At 47.2% G+C, this 24332-nt stretch overlaps 1 protein-coding gene across 1 annotated transcript in view; it reads left to right on the forward strand.

The window, feature by feature from the left end:
• Positions 1-24332, forward strand: part of METAP1 (methionyl aminopeptidase 1) — a 336590-nt gene that overhangs the window by 120132 nt on the left and 192126 nt on the right. The window contains exon 4 of the mRNA XM_069238322.1: positions 4565-4625. Within this exon, the coding sequence (XP_069094423.1) occupies positions 4565-4625 (61 nt within the window). The remainder of the gene's footprint in view (positions 1-4564; positions 4626-24332) is intronic.

A 24332-nucleotide genomic window follows, 5' to 3' on the forward strand; every position in this document is an offset into this window, starting at 1 on the left:
AAATGGATGCAAAAGTATCAAGTATCGTCATCACCCTGGACATTGAGTCGGTATGACTACGTAAATATATCCGGGCATCATCCGCGCATAGGGAGATAATGTGGTGTGTGTCTAGTTTCGGGATGCCCCATATCTGCGCCTGCGCGCGCAATTTGACAGACAAAGGCTCCATAGAGATTGCAAACAATAAAGGGGATAATGGACAGCCCTGTCTAGTTCCTCTTCCCATTGGGAATGAGGCAGAGATGACCTGCCCAGTTTTAACACGGGCAGTGGGTTTAGCATATAATGTTTTAATCCATCTAATGTATCCTGGACCAAATCCCATAGCTTTGAGTGTTCATGAGATATTCCCAACCTAACGTGTCAAATGCTTTTTCTATGTTTCCTACCTGGCTTTTATAGATATTCAATCCTGCTCCACATTGCTTCTCCTCACCTGCTTTTCTGTTGCTCCCCAGCACACGTGTGTGCACACGTTTATATTTTGAACATTTATAAGCTGGCCCAGCGGCTCCCATTTATTGCTGGGTCGCGCCGTTTGCTTAAAAGCGCTTTTCTATACATCATTATTTACTGCAGCAAGTGATGTCCACCACCGTTTCTCAGTAGGTAAATAAAATTAAAATGGATCCTTAGTTATTCACTAGGAGCACGCATAAGCCATTGGGCCTGTGAAAGCTTACTGAACGCCATAGGCGTCAGTAGCTCTCTGCATGTCAAGTCTTAACACCATTTTTTTTCCTTTTTGCTAATGCTTCTAAATATTAGCATAAAGTATATGATACGGAGCTCCATTCCCTAAACGTTTGCTTTTCTGGGTTGTGAACCCTGAAAAATATTTTTCGTGCCTAAAGTTTGGACACCTTTGGGGAACCAAAGACCGTGAAAAACCAACACCTTCACCTTGTTTACTTTCCGCTGCTAAAATGCAGTCCTTCTCAAAATTATGATCTTTAATAGTATTCTTCAGCACCTTTTTAACATTCGGAACCAGTATTGAAATTTACCTCCTATTCGAGTGTGCCTAATACCATTTTTTATTTTTCTACTTGTAAAATGTATTAAAATATTTTGAAAAAGGAAAAACTCCTTCGTGACCCCTTCAAATAGTGAATCACTGTGTTCAAGTCTCAGTAGTTTGGCACTTACGTGTTTGTGCATGGGTTTGTGCATGGGTTTGTTACATGTGTCCAGACTTAAGGAATGTTTGTGGTCAGTAGCTAACTTGCGCATGTAGTGATCCTGCTGCTTTGCATTACCTGGTTTGTTCTTTCTGTTCTGCACTGTACCCCCGCCTTGCTGTTCTGCACTCAGTGCTAGATATGTGGTTGGAAGATTAGTAGTCTCTAAATGCATCAGCGATGTGTTAAGAATGGATGGACCTCAATCTGCTGCTGATACTCAGATTAACGTGCTAGGGGCTTTTGTACACACCGCTTTGCATAACATTGGTAAGGAAAATGTTGTAGGGAAAATAGAAGTATACTTTGCATTCTCTTAAATATACACACACTAACCAAGAATAAATTGGAAAGTCATGATTTTTTTTTCTTCTTTTTATTAAATTGATATTTACTAACCATTATTTATGTTAGGCCATCTCAGATAGCTAAAAGGTTCTTCTGATTGCGAAGTCTCCGTAAAAAAATGGAGGCAGGTTAGCAGTAGTTTTCAAAGACTCCCATACGTTTCCTCTGATTGCACTAAGCATCTTTGGGTCAGCCCCAATTTTTATCTTTAGGCTTCTTGTATACCATGCTCTACCTATAGTGGGATCCTTCTCTACCACCCTACAGGACCTTATAAATTCAGTCTAGCTCTGCTGGCACTACTTTCATCACTGTTGCATGTGGCCAATCTACTTGTATTGGGGATCAACTGTGGAAACTACAACAGCTCTTATTCTTTCTAAAACAAATTGAATTCATCACTGTTATCAGTAGCCAGTCTACTTATGTTGCACATCAACTGTGGAAGCTACAATGTCTCTTACTCGGTAAAATCTTTATATCCACTGGAAATCTACTCATTGTGGATCATGCATTTTGGGAATTGAATGCTCTAAACCCCTGCTCAATTCTGTGTGTAATCCTTTATTTTCTTCTGCCTAGGTGTTAGTGGCATTGAAGCAAGCTTTTGTACACATTTAATAAAGCAACCCATGGCAGACCTAAAAATCTTGAGCAACTAAGGGCCAGTTGCACAGCTTCCAGTCTTTCTACAGTTCATGGAAAAGCACGCAAACAGGCTTATCTCTGCATTTCGTGATTACAAATCCGCAGCGCCCATCTTGGCTTTAGAACTTTGCACAGTATGAAATCGGCACCTGTTACAGTGGTGGTCGAGTTATGTTGGTTGCTTGACAGAGGCACATAGTGCTGTTACTGTTTGGCCACATTCAGTACCATCACCCATGACACTTGACTATTCCGTCTTCACGATAATGGTGCTCATGATAATGCTTTGGCATGGCTCATCTATTTACAAGGCAGAAGTAAGCTGTGAAAATCTTTTCTCATCATTCTGACTTAGCTAGTACGGCCTGGCATGACTTGGATTCTTCTTTAATTCCTTCTTTATTTAATTTTGATATGGGTGCCCTGGCACACCTGATTACGCTTAATTGTCATGACGTATATAGATGATGTGCAATTAACTTACTTAGAAGACCCCTTAGGTTGAAGTATTCGGTTTTAAAAACTGCCCCTACAATTCCTTTTTGGAAGGAACTCTATGCTTTGGACAAGAACAAGTTTTTTTTATTATGGCAGGCTCTTGCAACTTAAAGCTGATGGCCCTTTGGATATAGGTCCCTCCCCTATTCCTGTTTTGAAAGTTGAAAATGTAGACATTGACAGCATTCTTTCTTTTAGACCAGACATTACACATATTTTGTTTCTGTGAGAAGCTGAGTAGTTACTGTGACTTAATGTACTTCGGAAGATCTTTGACATTGGGCGATCTTGTTCGTTCCAAAAAAAGGAACATGAAGATAACTTTGCACAATGGGGCTCACCTACATTCTTTTAAAATTTCATGGAACTAAGGGAAGTGACATGGCTCCTGTCTGTTCATTCCTTAAGGTCCACGTGCTAAGGTGCCTGTGTGCACAGCAGTTGATCTGTTGCTAGTCTGTTGTGCAGTGCTTTGCCTCATTACATCCATAACCAGGGATTTTTAAAAGGACCTATGTTTGTCTGCATTCGTGCGTAGATGAATCTACTTCCAAGCTGCCTTCCACTCCTCTCCCAAAAACTCAGAGAAATTTGTTTCCATGTGTTCTTTTATTTAAGAAGACCAAGACCAAATCACCTGGCATAGTCACTTCTGCCTTATTTTATTTGGAAATATACCTGATATTGTATTCTCTGTTTCAGATCTCCATTGTCTTAGTACTTCTTGAAAGTTAAAATTCTACTACAGTTAAAACAAAACTAAGAATTCTGCGTTCCAAATCCCAACTAGTAGTAAGTTAGTTTATTGGTCAATCTCATAATTTTAGAGCTCATGGAAAATATATTGGGGGACACTGGATTATATCCATTATCAGTGTTGCCCCTTCAGTCCTGAGATTCTGAAGAGTGTATTGGAGGTTTACGGAATGAAAGGGTAGAGATGGACAAAGGCAGTCTAGAGGAGAGGGAATGGGTGTAGTGGCGAAAGCCTCTGGTCTTTAAGCTAACCCAGCATTTTGGTGGCTGAAGAACAGGCGAAGGGAGCGGGGGTGCTTGGCTGATGGTGAGTGGAATGAGGAGGCCAAGTTGAAGGAAGTCATTTTGGGGGGGAAAGAGTTTGGTGGTGGTGCATATGGGGATCTAATCCTCTTCGGTCATTGCCATTTCCTAACTTTAAAAATCTAGGTTACTCTGGGTGGAGACGGAGAGGGCATAGTTAATTGAGGAGTTTAAGTAGATGAAGGCAGAGAGTTACCGTGGGGGGAGAAAAAGGAAGTGACTGCCAAAATAGGTTACAACCAACCCTCAAAGGTTGGGTGGAGAATGTGACAAAAAAAATCTGTATTTTAATAGGTTACTCACAATCCATTCGTACATTTAACACTTTGATTCCTCCTAAATGGTTCCTTTGTGCACTGCCCTGGCATCCACTTGACCAAGTCCCACCATATACATTATGTGCAGTACGGCAAAGTGTTGCATTGAGATGAGTAATGATAACTCAGCTTAGTGCTATATATGTGACACCACGCGATTGTCTGACTCATTTGGGGTTGGGCGTTATCATCTGTATGGTGTTACGCAGTTCACTGTCTGAGGTCGTCCATTAAGTCTCTTGTCATGATGTGCTGTCATTAGCAAATGGCAGGCACAGGTGTTTACTTAGTGTTGGGAGTCACCTCAATGTGATATATCTGGTATGTTTGTTTTTAAAAGAATCGAACACATCTCTGCAAATGTCTCTTATTTTATGATGAAATATATTTAGGTTGCATTTTTATAATACAAGGAAAATACGTATTGACATGTAACTTAATTCCATTAAATAATGTCTAATATGCAATTCTAGCTTTGTATAGTTGAACACTTCTCCTTTTTTCGTGTAGATGCCAATGAGGCTGGTGCCTAGCTACATTCAGAGGCCAGACTATGCTGATCATCCTTTAGGTATGAGAGAAGAATTTTGTCTTGCTGTTACAGAATTAAGTTGTAAAAGCATTGCATTCTGGCTTCCCAAATGTGTGTTACTTTTGCACTGAAATATTGCACATTTTTTGGGGAATGGAATTCTTTGGGTCTGCACCATAAAAAGGATAAAGAAGGATGTACTCTGCATGCAGTGACATCCTTTTATGCCCATCAAGCATCCAATGTAACCTGCAGATCAAAGGATTTTTGCTAAACCAGCATGCCAGTGATTGAGTGAAATAAACTGTTAAACCAAATACTCAAGTACATCTCTTCTGCCCCTGGTTCATGAGACATCCTTTATTGTATTTCTGCCTAGCTTCCCAAGCCAGGACATGCACTTTCTCACCTTATTTCCATCATCATACTTTTGCATTTCCAGGTAATGAATCGTCATTACTTGTGTAGCCAGGTTCCAGTATTCGCCTCCTTTTTTCAACTTACCTACCAAGTTCCAGGTTTGGGTTGCTGACCTATTACACTTTGAGCTGCATGACTATATAGGTGTACTGGCAAATCTACGGAACTCTTATTGTGTGAAACAAATTGAGTACTTATCCATTGTGATGGACTCTGCCACAGTATGATCATGTACTTCCTTTGTGTTTAAACGTTACTTTGACTGTTTCTTTTCTGATATAGTCCTAGTGTCCTTATCCGTGAGGGAATATTCTGAGATAGCCCATGCCAGACATTTCTAATTCTAGAATCACACGATGTGGCTTGGTGCCACTCTTTTAATGTATGAAGAACTTTAAATTACAGACAAAGAGAAAAGCTTGACTGCGTTTGTAGGCCCGGATGTTTCAAGTAAGTCCCATACAGCAGTAGCTCAAAAAGTGATCATTCAGTGTCTAGGAGTGCAATATTCTATCTCGTGCTTAACACCATTGGCCAGCATTGCAGACCATTTGTCTCCAATTCAATTTATTATGGGCTCATAGAACAACATCTAAGAAAGCATCAGAAAGCTAAGAATCGGGGAGATGCCCTGCGTTCAGAGGAAGTAAGAGAAAAATATTTCTAGGTCTTGAAAAAGCTTCTCTGGCTTCCGGTTTCAAAGTAGATCCAGTTTTAATTGGCTTGCCATGCTTTTAAGTGTTTCCACAACCTTAACCGGGTTGAATGCTTGGACACTTGGATGCCAAAGTTTATATTTATCAGCGAAGGTGGAGCTTGCGATCCATCTCTGGCTTTGCCATCATTTTCTAATTCTGACTTTAATCTAGAAAGGTATAGATTTTTGGTGTTAGAAAGATTTCCTTACGGTGGACTTGGTTCAAAGCCTTGTATGGTGTAGGTTAACACATTGGTGTGAGTATCTGGGCTGAGGTCCAACTGTGCTTTTAAAACCGCTGCTAATTGAGTATGCACCTTTGACAACTTCACACCATGGAACCGTTTGGAGGAGTGAGCCTACCTTGCACCCAAACCCATTACAGGTTGTTTCAACCAGTCCTATTTTGTACTGTTTAGAGTTATTATGATAGACAATATACAAGATCTTGAAGTATCGTCTTGTGAGATTGTATTGTTATCTTCTGAGGGCTAGTGAGTGCTTCTTCCCACTCTGTTGTCCAGTTCACCTATTCACCTATCCACTTAACATTGAAGTTTTCCAGTGTCTGTCTTGCTACTTTTAATGGTGCTACAGATATGTAATCGGGTCTTTTCCATTTTACCCAGAGGGGAGAGGTTCTATTTATTTGAATTGAATACTTGGCAACTTAAAGCGTGTTGATTGCAACAATACTTCCAATTTTCAGAGCCTGCTAATTAATCTGTGATTTCTCTGAGCTGTCAGCCTGCCTCAGTCCGTCAGATCACTCTGTTATGAAATTCCATTTGGGTTCCATGACCTGTGACTCTTTAGATGCACCATTTATCACAGCACTTTTCCCAAACATAGCGGCACTTCTTTAGTCATTCACCTTCCTTGCACGTTATTCTAACAGATGTTTTCTACATCCAAATTGAAGCTCTTCAGGCAGTGTCTAATGTGATCAGAGAGTGGCATAATTCTTGCTTCTTTTGATTTGATGCACAGGTTCCTCAGTTTGACCCTTCTGAGTCTCTGAGCAGTGTAGGAATAGCAAAATGCCCATGTTCTCTCACCTACGCTTATGGTACCCTTTTCTTAAGCCTTGATTACAAGTAATGCGTTCAATTCTGATCACTGTCTAAATAGGAGTTTGCATAGAGATGGAAATTCAAAGTAGTGCAGTAATTAGTGTACTCTACGGACTTTCTCTGATTTGATTTTCAAAAGCAAAAACATGGACACATTTTTTTTTTTTGCGGTGGGAGAAGGGTAAAGGAAAGTATAAAAGGCAATATGTAGATCATTTAGTGCTGTTAATACAAAATCTGCTTGTTATCCCTCATTTCCCCCATAGAACACTCTGAAAAGGAGTTATTTACTACACCAGGTAAATATCCCAACCTGGGTTAAGTATATTTTTTAGGCATGGAAAGTACACATGTATTTCTCACTGCTTGAAGAAACCCTGCCTTCGTGCCATTTGGTCCATCTCGCCATTACTAACATCACAATATATTTTAATGACTTTATGATCCTCCTCTTTAAAATTCCAATCAGCAACATGTCCTCATTCTCTTAAACCCAGTTGTACCAGTGTGACACCTAAGGGCTTTGTCTACCTTTTAACGCTGTGCCATTTGTACTTGTTCAGTGTAGTCCCCTTTTTAATGTGATACCCCCACATTGGTTGGCTGTGACTTAGATGTTTACTCCTTGTTAGGTCTTGGCTGGACAGCACGTGCACAGTCTCGAAAAGACGTGTTGTGTTCAATCTGTGGCTTCAGCCCACCCATAGGCTACCCATTTGCTCGTTCCATAGTCGCTCTCAAATCCTTTGTCCCCGTTTGTGCATGGCATGAATGAGTCAACCCTCTTCACTCCCCCAGAGCATTGAACAACTGCGTGTCATCCACTGCTGCCGTTTTGGGAACTACTTTTTTGTTTGCCTTGGAGCACTCTATACAAGTGTTCTTGTTTTCACTCGCTCCGTCCTCCATTTCCTGCTTTGTTTTTCTTTGTCTTGGAACACTCCGTGCGAGTGCTCATGTTTTCACTCGCTCTGTCCTCCACCCCCTGTTTATTTTTTAATGCAGTTTTATATGGCGCAACACCACCCAAAGGTATTATTAAAGCGATTTCAGTTACTTTATACGAGGACACATTCATTTTTGTCGTCACAGGAGATTAAGTGATTTGCCCAGAATCCCTGGATGTTGATACAATGCAGAGACTCAAATCCGGTTTCCCAGCTCCTTAGTCGGCAGCTCTGGCCGTAACACCACCTCCATTTCTGATGTTGCCTAAAAGTGACCTCAACCTCTAACAGCATGTCTGATACACAACTACAAAGCACCTTTCCAAGACTGTATGGACACATACAGTTGTCATATCAGAGCAGGCAGACCGTTTTATAAAGCAAACATAGCGCTCACTTCACCCACTTGCACATGCTCTTTGTCGCCAAAGGGATACATAGAACCCGCCCTGGTTTCTTAATTGTTTCCTTACACTCACATATTGATTAGCCAGCCCTAGTGACTAAGGCCTTACAGAACAGAAGCAAGCCATTCCCCCGCTTTAAACCGTGCCTCGTTCAAGATGAAGAAGATTTCTCATGAGAAGACCGCCTGCAAATGGCAACCTCCTCCCCTGCACAGAATTGATGTGAATCGGAGGTGGTTGGCAGACCGCTCTCCCAATCACCGTAGAGCACATCTGCATTATCATTCAGCTACACTTTGCCTAAAACAAGGGATTTTTTTGGACTGAACACAACAAGAGTATGAATGTCCGCCTGTGCAGGACAGTGGAGATTCTTACACGTGGGTCTCTGCAGCGAGCGCTCAACCCATGGGACATTGAGCATGGAAAAAGCCTTCAAATGTAATCAATCTGGCAGCTAAACTGGTTCCATTAACCACTTGTGTTCATGGTCTCAACGTTTAGAAAAAGGAGGGAAACGGAAGATAATGAGATTATGTAATTAGGCCAGAATCGGTGTTTGAGGGGGAGGTGCTGGAATAAAAATAGAAACGTCACATGCCCCACATCCTCTGCATTTTATTTGTCCTTAAAGGTAAAGTGCCAGACAGGAGCACGTAACCGAATCGTCCCCAAGGCATCCTTCAGCATGCATATATATTTCTCCAGCAGGTGCATCAATCCTCCAAGCTATGTGTGCCTCATGGTACGAAAGTAAGGTTGCTCCGAGGCAATCGAGCGTCCCCATTTGTTGCACTGCGATATCATCAGAATAGAGAATGGGCACTCAAGGGGGAGTAGGGCAGGATGCCTACCCAGGCACCAACAGTCCTTACACAGTCACTGCTGGGTAGTTGGGTAATACATATAAGCACCAAAAGAAATTTGAACTGCGACTTTTGTCTTTACAGCTGCCTTAGCGCAGTTTGTACAAAACAGAAAATAAATAAAAAATAAAGGGGCAAACCCAGAAAACGAGGATAAATGACGGCTATCCTGCTTAAATTCTGTGCTCTTGAGCTACATAGATAAAATACATTAACAAAGCCAATAGCTCTCACATCGCCAAGGCCTTTGGGCTTTGCTCAATATACAAAAGCATTGGCATGCGTTTTGTCAAATACGTTTTGCCCCTTTTTCCTTCTTAGGGCAGCCAACCTGTCCCCCTGATCCTCAGGTTGTTGATATATTCCACAGGTCTTCCTTATGCTCCTTGTTAACTGGGGATGACCAATCGGCACACCTCCCTCACTGCAGTCACTCATTGGCAGTCACAGAACGGAGCATTCGCTCTAGTTCCTTCACATAGTTAAGAGAATGCTCAGGCCGCCACAGGGACTCAAGGAGCCAGTGAAATCCCTAGTCGTCGCTCCCAGGATGGAGAAGAAATATAACCCTTCTCCCTCTGGACCCTTGTACATTACCTGCATCACCTGCCCTCCTGGTTGCCACTGCCTGCAGGCGAGCAACAGAACAGTTGCCTGCTTTGGAAAAGGAGAGTAAGCGGGTTGACGCTCTGGGCAAGAGGGTAGCCATAAGTGCTGCAAACCACTGATTGCGTGTATCTACTGTTTTGTTACAGCAGAGCACAGTTGGACGAAATGGAAAACCTGCTCCAGCACCCTCCCGCAGAACATGGGGGAAAAAAGGGGCCAAGATAGTAGCAGAAGGGAAACTCCATTCCAACTCTATCTATGGTACCCTGGATGCTGCTGAACGTCATCTAGAGGGTTTAATACCTCCATGTAAGGAAATGCCTCCTTGGCATGGTTACCCCCTGACTTTTTGCCTTTGCTGATGCTATGTTTTGAATTGAAAGTGTGCTGAGGCCTGCTAACCAGGCCCCAGCACCAGTGTTCTTTCCCTAACCTGTACTTTTGTTTTACACAATTGGCACACCCTGGCATCCAGGTAAGTCCCTTGTAACTGGTACCCCTGGTACCAAGGGCCCTGATGCCAGGGAAGGTCTCTAAGGGCTGCAGCATAGCTTATGCCACCCTGGGGACCCCTCACTCAGCACAGACACACTGCTTGCCAGCTTGTGTGTGCTGGTGAGAACAAAACGAGTAAGTCGACATGGCACTCCCCTCCGGGTGCCATGCCAACCTCACACTGCCTATGCAGTATAGATAAGTCACCCCTATAGCAGGCCTTACAGCCCTAAGGCAGGGTGCACTATACCATAGGTGAGGGCACCAGTACATGAGCACTGTGCCCCTACAGTGTCTAAGCAAAACCTTAGACATTGTAAGTGCAGGGTAGCCATAAGAGTATATGGTCTGGGAGTCTGTCAAACACGAACTCCACAGCACCATAATGGCTACACTGAAAACTGGGAAGTTGGTATCAAACTTCTCAGCACAATAAATGCACACTGATGCCAGTGTACATTTTATTGTAAACTACACCCCAGAGGGCACCTTAGAGGTGCCCCCTGAAACCTTAACCAACTACCTGTGTAGGCTGACTGGTTCTAGCAGCCTGCCACACTCTAGACATGTTGCTCTCCCCATGGGGAGAGTGCCTTTGTCACTCTGAGGCCAGTAACAAAGCCTGCACTGGGTGGAGATGCTAACACCTCCCCCAGGCAGGAGCTGTAACACCTGGCGGTGAGCCTCAAAGGCTCACCCCCTTTGTTCCAGCACCGCAGGGCACTCCAGCAGGTGGAGTTGCCCGCCCCCTCCGGCCACGGCCCCACTTTTGGCGGCAAGGCCGGAGGAAATAATGAGAATAGCAAGGAGGAGTCACTGGCCAGTCAGGACAGCCCCTAAGGTGTCCTGAGCTGAAGTGACTCACTTTTAGAAATCCTCCATCTTGCAGATGGAGGATTCCCCCAATAGGGATAGGATTGTGACCCCCTCCCCTTGGGAGGAGGCACAAAGAGGGTGTACCCAACCTCAGGGCTAGTAGCCATTGACTACTAACCCCCCAGACCTAAACACGCCCTTAAATTTAGTATTTAAGGGCTCCCCTGAACCTAAGAATTTAGATTCCTGAAACTACAAGAAGAAGAGGACTGCTGAGCTGAAAGACCCCTGCAGAAGAAGAAAAGAAGACACCAACTGCTTTGGCCCCAGACCTACCGGCCTGTCTCTTGCCTTCTAAAGAAACCTGCTCCAGCGACGCTTTCCCCAGGACCAGCGACCTCTGAATCCTCAGAGGATTGCCCTGCTTCAAGAAAGACAAGAAACTCCTGAGGACAGCGGCCCTGCTCCAAAAAGACTGCAACTTTGTTACAGAGGAGCAGATTTAAAGACCCCTGCAAATCCCCGCAAGAAGCGTGAGACTTGCAACACTGCACCCGGCGACCCCGACTCGACTGGTGGAGAGCCAACACCTCAGGGAGGACCCTCCGGCGACTCCGAGACTGTGAGTAACCAAAGTTGTCCCCCTGAGCCCCCACAGCGACGCCTGCAGAGGGAATCCCCAGGCTCCCCCTGACCGCGACTGCCTGACTCTAAAATCCCAACGGCTGGAAAAGACCCTGCACCCGCAGCCCCCAGCACCTGAAGGATCGGAACTTCAGTGCAGAAGTGACCCCCAGGAGGCCCTCTCCCTTGCCCAGGTGGTGGCTACTCCGAGGAGCCCCCCCCTTGCCTGCCTGCATCGCTGAAGAGACCCCTTGGTCTCCCATTGATTTACATTGGAAACCCGACGCGTGTTTGCACACTGCACCCGGCCGCCCCAGTGCCGCTGAGGGTGTACTTTTTGTGTGAGCTTTTGTCCCCCCCCCCCCCCCCGGTGCCCTACAAAACCTATGCGTTTTGGGCACCACTTTGAACTCTGCACCTGACCGGCCCTGAGCTGCTGGTGTGGTGACTTTGGGGTTGCTCTGAACCCCCAACGGTGGGCTACCTTGGACCCCAATCTTAACCACAAAATAGAGCATTAGTATTATCTCTTTTTGCCGCTATCTTACCTCTAAGGGGAACCCTTGGACTCTGTGCATACTATTCCTTACTTTGAAATAGTGCATACAGAGCCAACTTCCTACACTCCATCTTCGTACATCACAACTGTAGGCTGCGCACCTCTAGCTTCAAGCTAGAAGACCAGCACTGTCTCATCAACTTGTCCTTTGATGGGAACACCATTTAGAGCCACAAGCTGATCAGTAGGGGTGGGTCGAATGTTTAATTCTGCCCACAGAATTTGGCGACTCCACATTACTGTTGTAACATGAAGTTCTGGGCAAGTTCAGCCAATCACTGGGTGGCTGAATTTTCCCCCGCTAGGCTCAAGAAATACGAGCAAGATTTTGCATCCCCGGCGCTGTTTTCTAACGCGGGCCATCCTAAATGGTTGCAGTCAGAGGGCTATTTCTCGAGTAGATTTGCCGCAGCTCGAGTAGATTTTCTACTGGAATGGCAGCAAAATGAACTCAAATGGCTGTGCACTCTTGCACAAAGCGTGGTGGCATTTGTGCAGATTTTTTGCTGCTTACAATACATTACAGCACGACAAATGCAACATGAGTATTTCTACACATTAGTGGAACTCCGTGAAATATCACTGAGCTTTTATGTAACTCTGCAAGCTCCACCGACCTCTGGTGATGAGATGGTAGAAAAAATTGAGGAGAAGAGCGCAGCTAAAGTCATAGGTGCCCTTCAGACACAGTGAGCTGGGGGCTCCTTTCGGAGGCAGCAAGGTAAAGGCACTTCCAAGACCACCTGTCGGTGAGCAATCCCAAACCTATCAGCCACAACAGCAGATTTACTACCAGCAGGGGGGGGGGCAGAGGTTACATGAGAGGTTCCTTCCGGGATAACAACCCTAGAGGTAAACACGGAGGCACTCCCCCTAAGAGAGCCTCTACTTATAAACCATGACTTACCCCTCATGTCCCTGCCCCCCAAGCCCCCACCACTCACAAGAAGGAAGGGGCGGTGGGAGTGCTGAGCAGACTTCAGAGTTCACCTCTGACCAGTGACTTCTCTCCATCCTAAAGCACATGTATTGCCTCAAACTCACCTCAGACCCACAAAACATGGCGTCCCTCAAGCACTCCTTTAGCCCCAAACACCAGGGCTGCCTTCAAGAGGAAGTTCATGCACTCATTCTTAAGGACGCCGTAGAGCCAAATCCACCAGACCACCATGGCAAGGGAGTATTATCCCAATACTTTCTCTTTCCCAAAAGAGATGGAAATCAGAGACCCATACTTGACCTCAGGCCCCTTAACAGATGCATCCTGTCAGAACACTTTCACATGACTATGTTACAGGATGTCATTCTGCTGCTGCAGCAAGGCTCTTAATGACTGCTCTTGATGGAAATGATTCCTGTTAACACATACTCGTCCATCCTGCTCACAGCCTCTACCTGCGCTGTGGTGTAACTGGTCAACATTATCAATTCATAGCATTGGCATTTGGAGTCACCACGCCCCCAAGAGTTCACCAAATGCTTAGTTGTAGTGGCCGCACTTCCCAGAAAGTGGGGGTACCCACATGTTCCCCATGTATTGATAATTGGCTGATCACCACATCAGCAAGTCTACACATCATTCATTCACCTGGAGCATTTAGCTATCCAGCAAGCTCATAAAGCCTTCCTTCACATCATCCAACACAAAGTGGTCCTTGTAAAGATGGACAATATGATAGCAACATATCACTTACCCCGCTTGGGTATCCAGGCGCTACTTTAGGGCACAGTACTTGGCATTGTATCTGATTCACCATTGGATACACTTCCTGGTGGAGTACCTCCCCAAGGTGGACAATGACTTTGCAGACCTGCTCATCAGGATGCAGCAACAAGTTTGTGTACTCCAGTCGTTGAGGGAATCCTTAAAGTCGACTTTTTTTGCCACCGCTCTCAGTGAAAAATGGCAAAACTTTGCCTCCCGGGTTCCACACGTTCAGTCCACGGACAATGCTATATGGATGAACAGGCCAGGGATCTTTGCCCGTGCTTTTCATCCACTCCCATTCCTTCTGGATGTGGTCAGGAAGCTGTGGCAAACCTCTTACCTTCATCCTGGTGGCTCCCACATGGGCCATACAACCCTAGTGCTTACCCTTTCAGGTGATTAATGTTGTACCCCCACAAGAAGCCCTCCAACAGGGCAGACCTCACACAGGATAATGGCAAGATCAGAGTCCGAAAACCCAGACAACTTTAATCTAGTGATTTTGCTCCTGAGGTCCTAGAGTTTATCTCAGTCTCCCTCAAGAATGCATGGATATTGTCGAGGATGCATACAAGCCCACTACATGTGGATGTTACGCCGCTAGGTGGAAAAGGTTTGTCTACTTATGCATTTCAAAACGCTTGGACCCTCTCACACCAGCAGTTCAGAATTGTCTGTTAGCCCCTTCACTTATAAAAGTCAAATTTAGCCTACACCTCCACATGGCCACCATTGTAGCAAACATGCAGAACCAGAAACATTCGTCTTTAAGATCCCTGTTATCAAGGGTTTCATGGAGAGCCTTAAATTAATCATCCCACCTAGAGTTCCTCCTGCCCCAGTCTGGAACTTTAATGTCCTCCTCAGTAGACTGGTGAGCCCGCATTTTGAACCACTACCCTTGTACCCCTTACAATTCCTCTCTCAGAAGGTTGTCTTCCTTGTCACTATTACATCCCTAAGTTGTATTGGTGAGCTTCAGGCCCTCACCTTCTATGAGCCTTTTTTAGGTCCATAACGACATTCATCCATAGGATTAACCTCCGATTTCTCCCATAAGTCATATTCCTCCTTCCACCTCAACCAGACTATTGAGCTCCCTGTCTCTTCCTCTCAACCAGACTCTGTAGCAGAAAGGGCACTTCAGACCATTGATTTAAAACGCCCTCTGATGTCTTAAAATGACAGAACCAGTTTTATCGCAAAACACAACTTTTTGTTGCATTTGCCAAGCCTCACAAAGGTCACCCCTTGGCATAGCCAGGTGGATTGTCAAGCATATCCAAACCTGCTACCTCAAAGCCAAGAGAAGACTGCCGGCTGGGCCAGGCCACATTGTACTTGTAAGAAAGGAGCCACCATGGCTTTCTTGGGTAGCATGTCGATATCTGACATTTACAAGGCAGCTACATTGTTACACACATTCACTAAACACTGTTGTGTGAATGTGCTAGCTCACCAACAAGCTAGATTTAGTCAAGCAGTTTTAATGACTTTGAACAGTCTGCATAATCCATTGACTGACTACTGCTTGAAGGAGCACTGATTTTACAGTTTCTGCAGAGCATGTTTGCTGTAGATTTATGTTTACCCACCTCCCCAAGAACCAGTGGTTGCTACAGATTTTCACCTTTCTATACACTTTAACGCATGGCGATTTCAATGTCCTACACACTGCCTTACCCCCTGGCAAAAAATTATTTAACAGTGGGGCCAGTTGTCCTGTGCATTGCCAACTAATGGTGGAGTCAGCATACCTTGAGACTCGAAAGACTTCTTGTGGGAAGCTGGCTTTTGGTTGTAGTACAGCCCTCACCCCCCCAGATCTCTTCCCTCAAAACTGTACTATGTTTGGCACTTCAGCCACCTTCGTAAGTCCCTAGTAAATGTCACCCCTGGTACCTAGGGCATGGGTACTGAAGAGGGCCCCCCAGCGCTTAAGCATCAATCGTGTCACTCTGCGAGGCCCCACACCAACCTTATGCAGACTGCCATTGCAAGTGCATGACCAGGTGTATTTAAAAGTTGCACACTTGACATGGCACTCACCACGGTAAGTCACTCCTCTGGCAGGCCTTACAGCCCAAAAGCAGGGTGCACTACAATGCATGCGAGGGCATATGTTTTCAAATATGCCCTTTCTATATCTTTAAAAAAACCTATAGACATAGTAAGTGTACAGGGAAGCCATAGCAAATACATGTGCTGGACACTAGTCATTACGAGTTCCCCAGCTACATGATGTCTCTGCATACTGGGTTGTTTGGTATCAAACAACGCAGATTAATAGACCTACACCGATGCCAGTGTTGGATTTATTATTGCATGTACCCAGAGGGCACCTTAGTGATGCTTCCTGCAAAACTTAAGAGCTCTGGCATGGTTCCTGACTGGTCTCAGTCAGTCTGACACCATCCGAAAGAAATCTGTACTCCTGGGGTGAGAGCATCTGCTCTCAGGAGACAGAACACAAAGCCTTTTCTCGGTGGAGGTGTTAGACCTCCTCCCCCATGGAGGCACCCTGGCCCAGTGGTCAACTTCATAGGTTTTACCAGCTTTGAAATCTGACGTCGGACTCTGCTGCTAGAAGCAGACTGTGCCCCACTCCCCTACACTTTGAGCATAGGTGGGGAGTGGCCCTCTCCAGCCTGCACCACCCCTCAGGTGTGGCAGGCAAGGTGACCGCTTCATTTAATTTTCCTCTATCTTGGATGACAGGAAAATAGCCAATCGGGAGTTAGGGATGTGACCTTTTCCCATTCCCACAGGAAGTGGTCACATAGTGGATGTAGCCATTGGCCACTACTGGGTACTTCCTGTAACATCCACTAAATGCCGTATTTAGTGGGTATCCCTAGACCTGCAGATCAGATTTGACGGACACAAGAAGACCAGCGACAAAGAAGACCCAAGGCTTGAGAATAGAAGTCCTGCTGCAAGAAGAAAAAGGTGCCAAACCCTGCCTGCTGCACCCAGGACTCCTCAGTCGCCGCAGAGGTGTCGACTGGGCATCGGGTGGACTCTAAGAAACCCCAGAGGACCCCCAAACTTATAAAAATTACCAAGAACCTCCCTCGGAGTGAAGATATCACTCCCTGCAAGCAAGAAGCCAGTGAAGTCTAGTTCACTGACTGGCCGCTGACCAATGAATTGGACACAGCAGCAAGGTCAAACTCCACCCGGTGGACAAACTCTGCAAGTGTGCCAAGTTTGGTGGCACTGCAAACTCCAGTGTCTGAGACGTGCCATTGAGCAGGGTACTGGACCCTTTCAGAAGAAAAGTCCACTACGGACTGTTCGAGGACCAGAAGCAAGCACTTTAAGAAGCTGCTGGCCTGGTGTGTGGTGGACACCTATGGTGTTTGCACCTTATTCCAGGTCCAGACAACTCCTATTAGTGAATGAAGCCAGTGTCTAGGAAGCCAGGGCTCTCTAATGGTAGCTGTGGTGAGCACCCAAGCCATATCCAGGAGTAGTGTAAAGCATTTGCAATACCACAGCAGCCACGCACTAACTTATCCCACATGAAAGGAACCACACAGTGTTGCGAAAATAAAGGTACCTTATTACAGTAACATTGAACTAGATTACTTGTAGGCAATCTACCCAACTGGAGATAAGTACATACACACTATATATACACACAGTAAATAATAGGAATATTATTTACTGTGTATATATAGGAATAATAGGAATAGGAGCTGCTGGGCAGTCCTTGGAGTCGTGCAGATGATGTTCCACGCCAGTTGTCGGGTCGCAGATGGTCAGTGGTCGGGAGGACCACCAACCAGCCTTGGCAAATGCAAGTTGGATCAAAGGAGGATTTGCAGTGAAGAAGAGAACCAGCACGGTCCAGGGGACTCGACCCTCGAAGGGAAGTCTGGGCTGACCCTCAGCAGTCAGGAGAGCCAGCAGTTGCAGCCGCCCCAGATTTCTTCTTGCTTCTTTGGTGCAGCTGAAGTCTTGCCAACCCCAGAGGATGCACAGCTGTGGAAACGTTGCAAATGCTGAAAGGAGCAGAAGGAACAATGCTGCAAGGTGAGGTAATCTCGGTAGTTGCAGGTGTTTGGTTCCTGAAGAGTCCAGCAGCGGTTCCGGTGGCCAGGAGCAGAAGAGGTCAATGCAGAGGAGTCCTGGTGGGGTCTTGCATGCCAAATCTAGGGATCCACCAGCAAGGGAGTCCCTAAATAGCCCTAACAGGGGGCTTGATCACTCTGTAGGGTGACCACCTATCAATCCCCTTTCCTTTGTGTGCTTTCGCTCCAGAGCAGGGGCCGGAGGTCCCTGGACTGGTGCAAACTGGATTATGCAAGGAGAGCACCAAATGTGCCCTTGAAAGCAAGCCAGTGGCTCGGGGAGGCTACCCCTCCCCAGCCATGTAACACCTATTTCTGAGGGAGAGGGTGTTGCCTCCCTCTCCCACAGGAAATCCTTTGTTCTGCCTTCCCCTGTTAGTTGGTCAAGCAGCAGGAGGGCAGAAACCTGTCTGAGGGGCTGCGGCACCATTGGTTACCTGCAAACCCTGGAAGACTGGTAGGAGCAATACTAGGGGGCTAGGGGGTCCTCTAAGAAGCTGCCCCCCCCCTCCCCAGCTCCCCTCCTCTCCCGTGCATGGAGTCATGCCACCAATACTGGCATTAGTATTGGGGTATGATTCCAATGTGTATGAGACAAAGCATTCCTAGTTTCAGTGTTGCCTGTGGCCAGTACACAAGTTAACTGGCTTCCCCGCACTTACGAAGTCCAGTGCATTGGAGCTGGCATTCATAGGGGCACCTCTGCTCATGCAGGGGTGACCTCACACACAGGAACCTGCACCATGCCCTTTGGGCTGAAAGGGCCTACCATAGGCCTTCCTTGGCATGGTTACTGTAGGAAGTTGGCTCTGTATGTGCTATTTCAAAGTAAGGAATAGCATGCACAGAGTCCAAGGGTTCCCCTTAGAGGTAAAATAGTGGTAAAAATAGATAATACTAATGCTCTATTTTGTGGTAGTGTGGTCGAGCAGTAGGCTTATCCAAGGAGTAGTGTTAAGCATTTGTTGTACATACACATAGACAATAAATGAGGTACACACACTCAGAGACAAATCCAGCCAATAGGTTTTGTATAGAAAAATATCTTTTCTTAGTTTATTTTAAGAACCACAGGTTCAAATTTAACATGTAATATCTTGTTTGAAAGGTATTGCAGGTAAGTACATTAGGAACTTTGAATCATTTCAATTGCATGTATACTTTTCAAGTTATTCACAAATAGCTATTTCAAAAGTGGACACTTAGTGCAATTTTCACAGTTCCTGGGGGAGGTAAGTTTTTGTTAGTTTTACCAGGTAAGTAAGACACTTACAGGGTTCAGTTCTTGGTCCAAGGTAGCCCACCGTTGGGGGTTCAGAGCAACCCCAAAGTTACCACACCAGCAGCTCAGGGCCGGTCAGGTGCAGAGTTCAAAGTGGTGCCCAAAACGCATAGGCTAGAATGGAGAGAAGGGGGTGCCCCGGTTCCGGTCTGCTTGCAGGTAAGTACCCGCGTGTAAAGAAATGGCTCCCTGTTGCAGTTACCCCCCACTTTTTGCCTGATACTGATGCTGACTTGACTGAGAAGAGTGCTGGGACCCTGCTAACCAGGCCCCAGCACCAGTGTTCCTTCACCTAAAATGTACCATTGTATCCACAATTGGCACACCCTGGCATTCAGATAAGTCCCTTGTAACTGGTACTTCTAGTACCAAGGGCCCTGATGCCAAGGAAGGTCTCTAAGGGCTGCAGCATGTCTTATGCCACCCTAGAGACCCCTCACTCAGCACAGACACACTGCTTACAAGCCTGTGTGTGCTAGTGAGAACAAAATGAGTAAGTCGACATGGCACTCCCCTCAGGGTGCCATGCCAGCCTCTCACTGCCTATGCAGTATAGGTAAGACACCCCTCTAGCAGGCCTTACAGCCCTAAGGCAGGGTGCACTATACCATAGGTGAGGGTACCAGTGCATGAGCATGGTACCCCTACAGTGTCTAAACAAAACCTTAGACATTGTAAGTGCAGGGTAGCCATAAGAGTATATGGTCTGGGAGTCTGTCAAACACGAACTCCACAGCACCATAATGGCTACACTGAAAACTGGGAAGTTTGGTATCAAACTTCTCAGCACAATAAATGCACACTGATGCCAGTGTACATTTTATTGTAAAATACACCACAGAGGGCACCTTAGAGGTGCCCCCTGAAACTTAACCAACTATCTGTGTAGGCTGACTGGTTCCAGCAGCCTGCCACACTAGAGACATGTTGCTGGCCCCATGGGGAGAGTGCCTTTGTCACCCTGAGGCCAGTAACAAAGCCTGCACTGGGTGGAGATGCTAACACCTCCCCCAGGCAGGAACTGTGACACCTGGCGGTGAGCCTCAAAGGCTCCCCCCTTTGTCACAGCCCAGCAGGGCACTCCAGCTTAGTGGAGTTGCCCGCCCCCTCCGGCCACGGCCCCCACTTTTGGCGGCAAGGCTGGAGGGAACAAAGAAAGCAACAAGGAGGAGTCACTGGCCAGTCAGGACAGCCCCTAAGGTGTCCTGAGCTGAGGTGACTAACTTTTAGAAATCCTCCATCTTGCAGATGGAGGATTCCCCCAATAGGGTTAGGATTGTGACCCCCTCCCCTTGGGAGGAGGCACAAAGAGGGTGTACCCACCCTCAGGGCTAGTAGCCATTGGCTACTAACCCCCCAGACCTAAACACGCCCTTAAATTTAGTATTTAAGGGCTACCCTGAACCCTAGAAAATTAGATTCCTGCAAACTACAAGAAGAAGGACTGCCTAGCTGAAAACCCCTGCAGAGGAAGACCAGAAGACGACAACTGCCTTGGCTCCAGAAACTCACCGGCCTGTCTCCTGCCTTCCAAAGATCCTGCTCCAGCGACGCCTTCCAAAGGGACCAGCGACCTCGACATCCTCTGAGGACTGCCCCTGCTTCGAAAAGACAAGAAACTCCCGAGGACAGCGGACCTGCTCCAAGAAAGGCTGCAACTTTGTTTCCAGCAGCCTTGAAAGAACCCTGCAAGCTCCCCGCAAGAAGCGTGAGACTTGCAACACTGCACCCGGCGACCCCGACTCGGCTGGTGGAGATCCAACACCTCAGGAGGGACCCCAGGACTACTCTGATACTGTGAGTACCAAAACCTGTCCCCCCTGAGCCCCCACAGCGCCGCCTGCAGAGGGAATCCCGAGGCTTCCCCTGACCGCGACTCTTTGAATCCAAAGTCCCGACGCCTGGGAGAGACCCTGCACCCGCAGCCCCCAGGACCTGAAGGACCGGACTTTCACTGGAGAAGTGACCCCCAGGAGTCCCTCTCCCTTGCCCAAGTGGAGGTTTCCCCGAGGAATCCCCCCCTTTGCCTGCTTGCAGCGCTGAAGAGATCCAGAGATCTCTCATAGACTAACATTGCGAACCCGACGCCTGTTTCTACACTGCACCCGGCCGCCCCCGCGCTGCTGAGGGTGAAATTTCTGTGTGGGCTTGTGTCCCCCCCGGTGCCCTACACAACCCCCCTGGTCTGCCCTCCGAAGACGTGGGTACTTACCTGCAAGCAGACCGGAACCGGGGCACCCCCTTCTCTCCATTCTAGCCTATGTGTTTTGGGCACCACTTTGAACTCTGCACCTGACCGGCCCTGAGCTGCTGGTGTGGTAACTTTGGGGTTGCTCTGAACCCCCAACGGTGGGCTACCTTGGACCAAGAACTGAACCCTGTAAGTGTCTTACTTACCTGGTAAAACTAACAAAAACTTACCTCCCCTAGGAACTGTGAAAATTGCACTAAGTGTCCACTTTTAAAACAGCTATTTGTCAATAACTTGAAAAGTATACATGCAATTTTTATGATTTAAAGTTCCTAAAGTACTTACCTGCAATACCTTTCGAATGAGATATTGCATGTAGAATTTGAACCTGTGGTTCTTAAAATAAACTAAGAAAAGATATTTTTCTATACAAAAACCTATTGGCTGGATTTGTCTCTGAGTGTGTGTACCTCATTTATTGTCTATGTGTATGTACAACAAATGCTTAACACTACTCCTTGGATAAGCCTACTGCTCGACCACACTACCACAAAATAGAGCATTAGTATTATCTATTTTTACCACTATTTTACCTCTAAGGGGAACCCTTGGACTCTGTGCATGCTATTCCTTACTTTGAAATAGCACATACAGAGCCAACTTCCTACACCGCGTCTTCGGAGGGCAGACCAGGGGGGGTTTGTAGGGCACCGGGGGGGACACAAGCCCACACAGAAATTTCACCCTCAGCAGCGCGGGGGCGGCCGGGTGCAGTGTAGAAACAAGCGTCGGGTTTGCAATGTTAGTCTATGAGAGATCAACGGATCTCTTCAGCGCTGCAGGCAGGCAAGGGGGGGCTTCCTCGGGGCAACCTCCACTTGGGCAAGGGAGAGGGACTCCTGGGGGTCACTTCTCCAGTGAAAGTCCGGTCCTTCAGGTCCTGGGGGCTGCGGGTGCAGGGTCTTTTCCAGGCGTTGGGACTTAGGTTTCAGAGAGTCGCGGTCAGGGGAAGCCTCGGGATTCCCTCTGCAGGCGGCGCTGTGGGGGCTCAGGGGGGACAGGTTTTGGTACTCACAGTCGTAGAGTAGTCCGGGGGTCCTCCCTGAGGTGTTGGTTCTCCACCAGCCGAGTCGGGGTCGCCGGGTGCAGTGTTGCAAGTCTCACGCTTCTTGCGGGGAGTTGCAGGGTTCTTTAAAGCTGCTTCTTGAAACAAAGTTGCAGTCTTTTTTGGAGCAGGTCCGCTGTCCTCGGGAGTTTCTTGTCTTTTTCGAAGCAGGGCAGTCCTCAGAGGATTCAGAGGTCGCTGGTCCCTTGGAAGGAGTCGCTGGAGCAGAGTTCTTTGGAAGGCCGGAGACAGGCCGGTGAGTTTCTGGAGCCAAGGCAGTTGTCGTCTTCTGGTCTTCCTCTGCAGGGGTTTTCAGCTAGGCAGTCCTTCTTCTTGTAGTTTGCAGGAATCTAATTTTCTAGGGTTCAGGGTAGCCCTTAAATACTAAATTTAAGGGCGTGTTTAGGTCTGGGGGGTTAGTAGCCAATGGCTACTAGCCCTGAGGGTGGGTACACCCTCTTTGTGCCTCCTCCCAAGGGGAGGGGGTCACAATCCTAACCCTATTGGGGGAATCCTCCATCTCCATCTAAAAGTCAGAGTCACCTCAGCTCAGGACACCTTAGGGGCTGTCCTGACTGGCCAGTGACTCCTCCTTGTTGCTTTCTTTGTTCCCTCCAGCCTTGCCGCCAAAAGTGGGGGCCGTGGCCGGAGGGGGCGGGCAACTCCACTAAGCTGGAGTGCCCTGCTGGGCTGTGACAAAGGAGTGAGCCTTTGAGGCTCACCGCCAGGTGTCACAGCTCCTGCCTGGGGGAGGTGTTAGCATCTCCACCCAGTGCAGGCTTTGTTACTGGCCTCAGAGTGACAAAGGCACTCTCCCTATGGGGCCAGCAACATGTCTCTGGTGTGGCAGGCTGCTGGAACTAGTCAGCCTACACAGACAGTCGGTTAAGTTTCAGGGGGCACCTCTAAGGTGCCCTCTGGGGTGTATTTTGCAGTAAAATGTACACTGGCATCAGTGTGCATTTATTGTGCTGAGAAGTTTGATACCAAACTTCCCAGTTTTCAGTGTAGCCATTATGGTGCTGTGGAGTTCGTGTTTGACAGACTCCCAGACCATATACTCTTATGGCTACCCTGCACTTACAATGTCTAAGGTTTTGTTTAGACACTGTAGGGGTACCATGCTCATGCACTGGTACCCTCACCTATGGTATAGTGCACCCTGCCTTAGGGCTGTAAGGCCTGCTAGAGGGGTGTCTTACCTATACTGCATAGGCAGTGAGAGGCTGGCATGGCACCCTGAGGGGAGTGCCATGTCGACTTACTCGTTTTGTCCTCACTAGCACACACAAGCTGGCAAGCAGTGTGTCTGTGCTGAGTGAGAGGTCTCCAGGGTGGCATAAGACATGCTGCAGCCCTTAGAGACCTTCCTTGGCATCAGGGCCCTTGGTACTAGAAGTACCAGTTACAAGGGACTTATCTGGATGCCAGGGTCTGCCAATTGTGGATACAAAAGTACAGGTTAGGGAAAGAACACTGGTGCTGGGGCCTGGTTAGCAGGCCTCAGCACACTTTCAATTGTAAACATAGCATCAGCAAAGGCAAAAAGTCAGGGGGCAACCATGCCAAGGAGGCATTTCCTTACAGTTACCCCCTGACATTTTGCCTTTTGTTAATGCCAGTTATGATTGAAAGTGTGCTGGGACCCTGCTATCCAGGCCCCAGCACCAGTGTTCTTTCCCTGAACTGTACCTTTGTTCCCACAATTGGCACAGCCCTGGCACACAGATAAGCCCCTTGTAACTGGTCCCCCTGGTACCAAGGGCCCTGTTGTCAGGGAAGGTCTCTAAGGGCTGCAGCTTGTCTTATGCCACTCTGGGGATCCCTCACTCAGCACATGCACACTGCCTCACAGCTTGTGTGCTGGTGGG

Source organism: Pleurodeles waltl, chromosome 1_2, assembly GCF_031143425.1.
Source record: "Pleurodeles waltl isolate 20211129_DDA chromosome 1_2, aPleWal1.hap1.20221129, whole genome shotgun sequence".
Lineage (NCBI taxonomy): Eukaryota > Metazoa > Chordata > Amphibia > Caudata > Salamandridae > Pleurodeles > Pleurodeles waltl.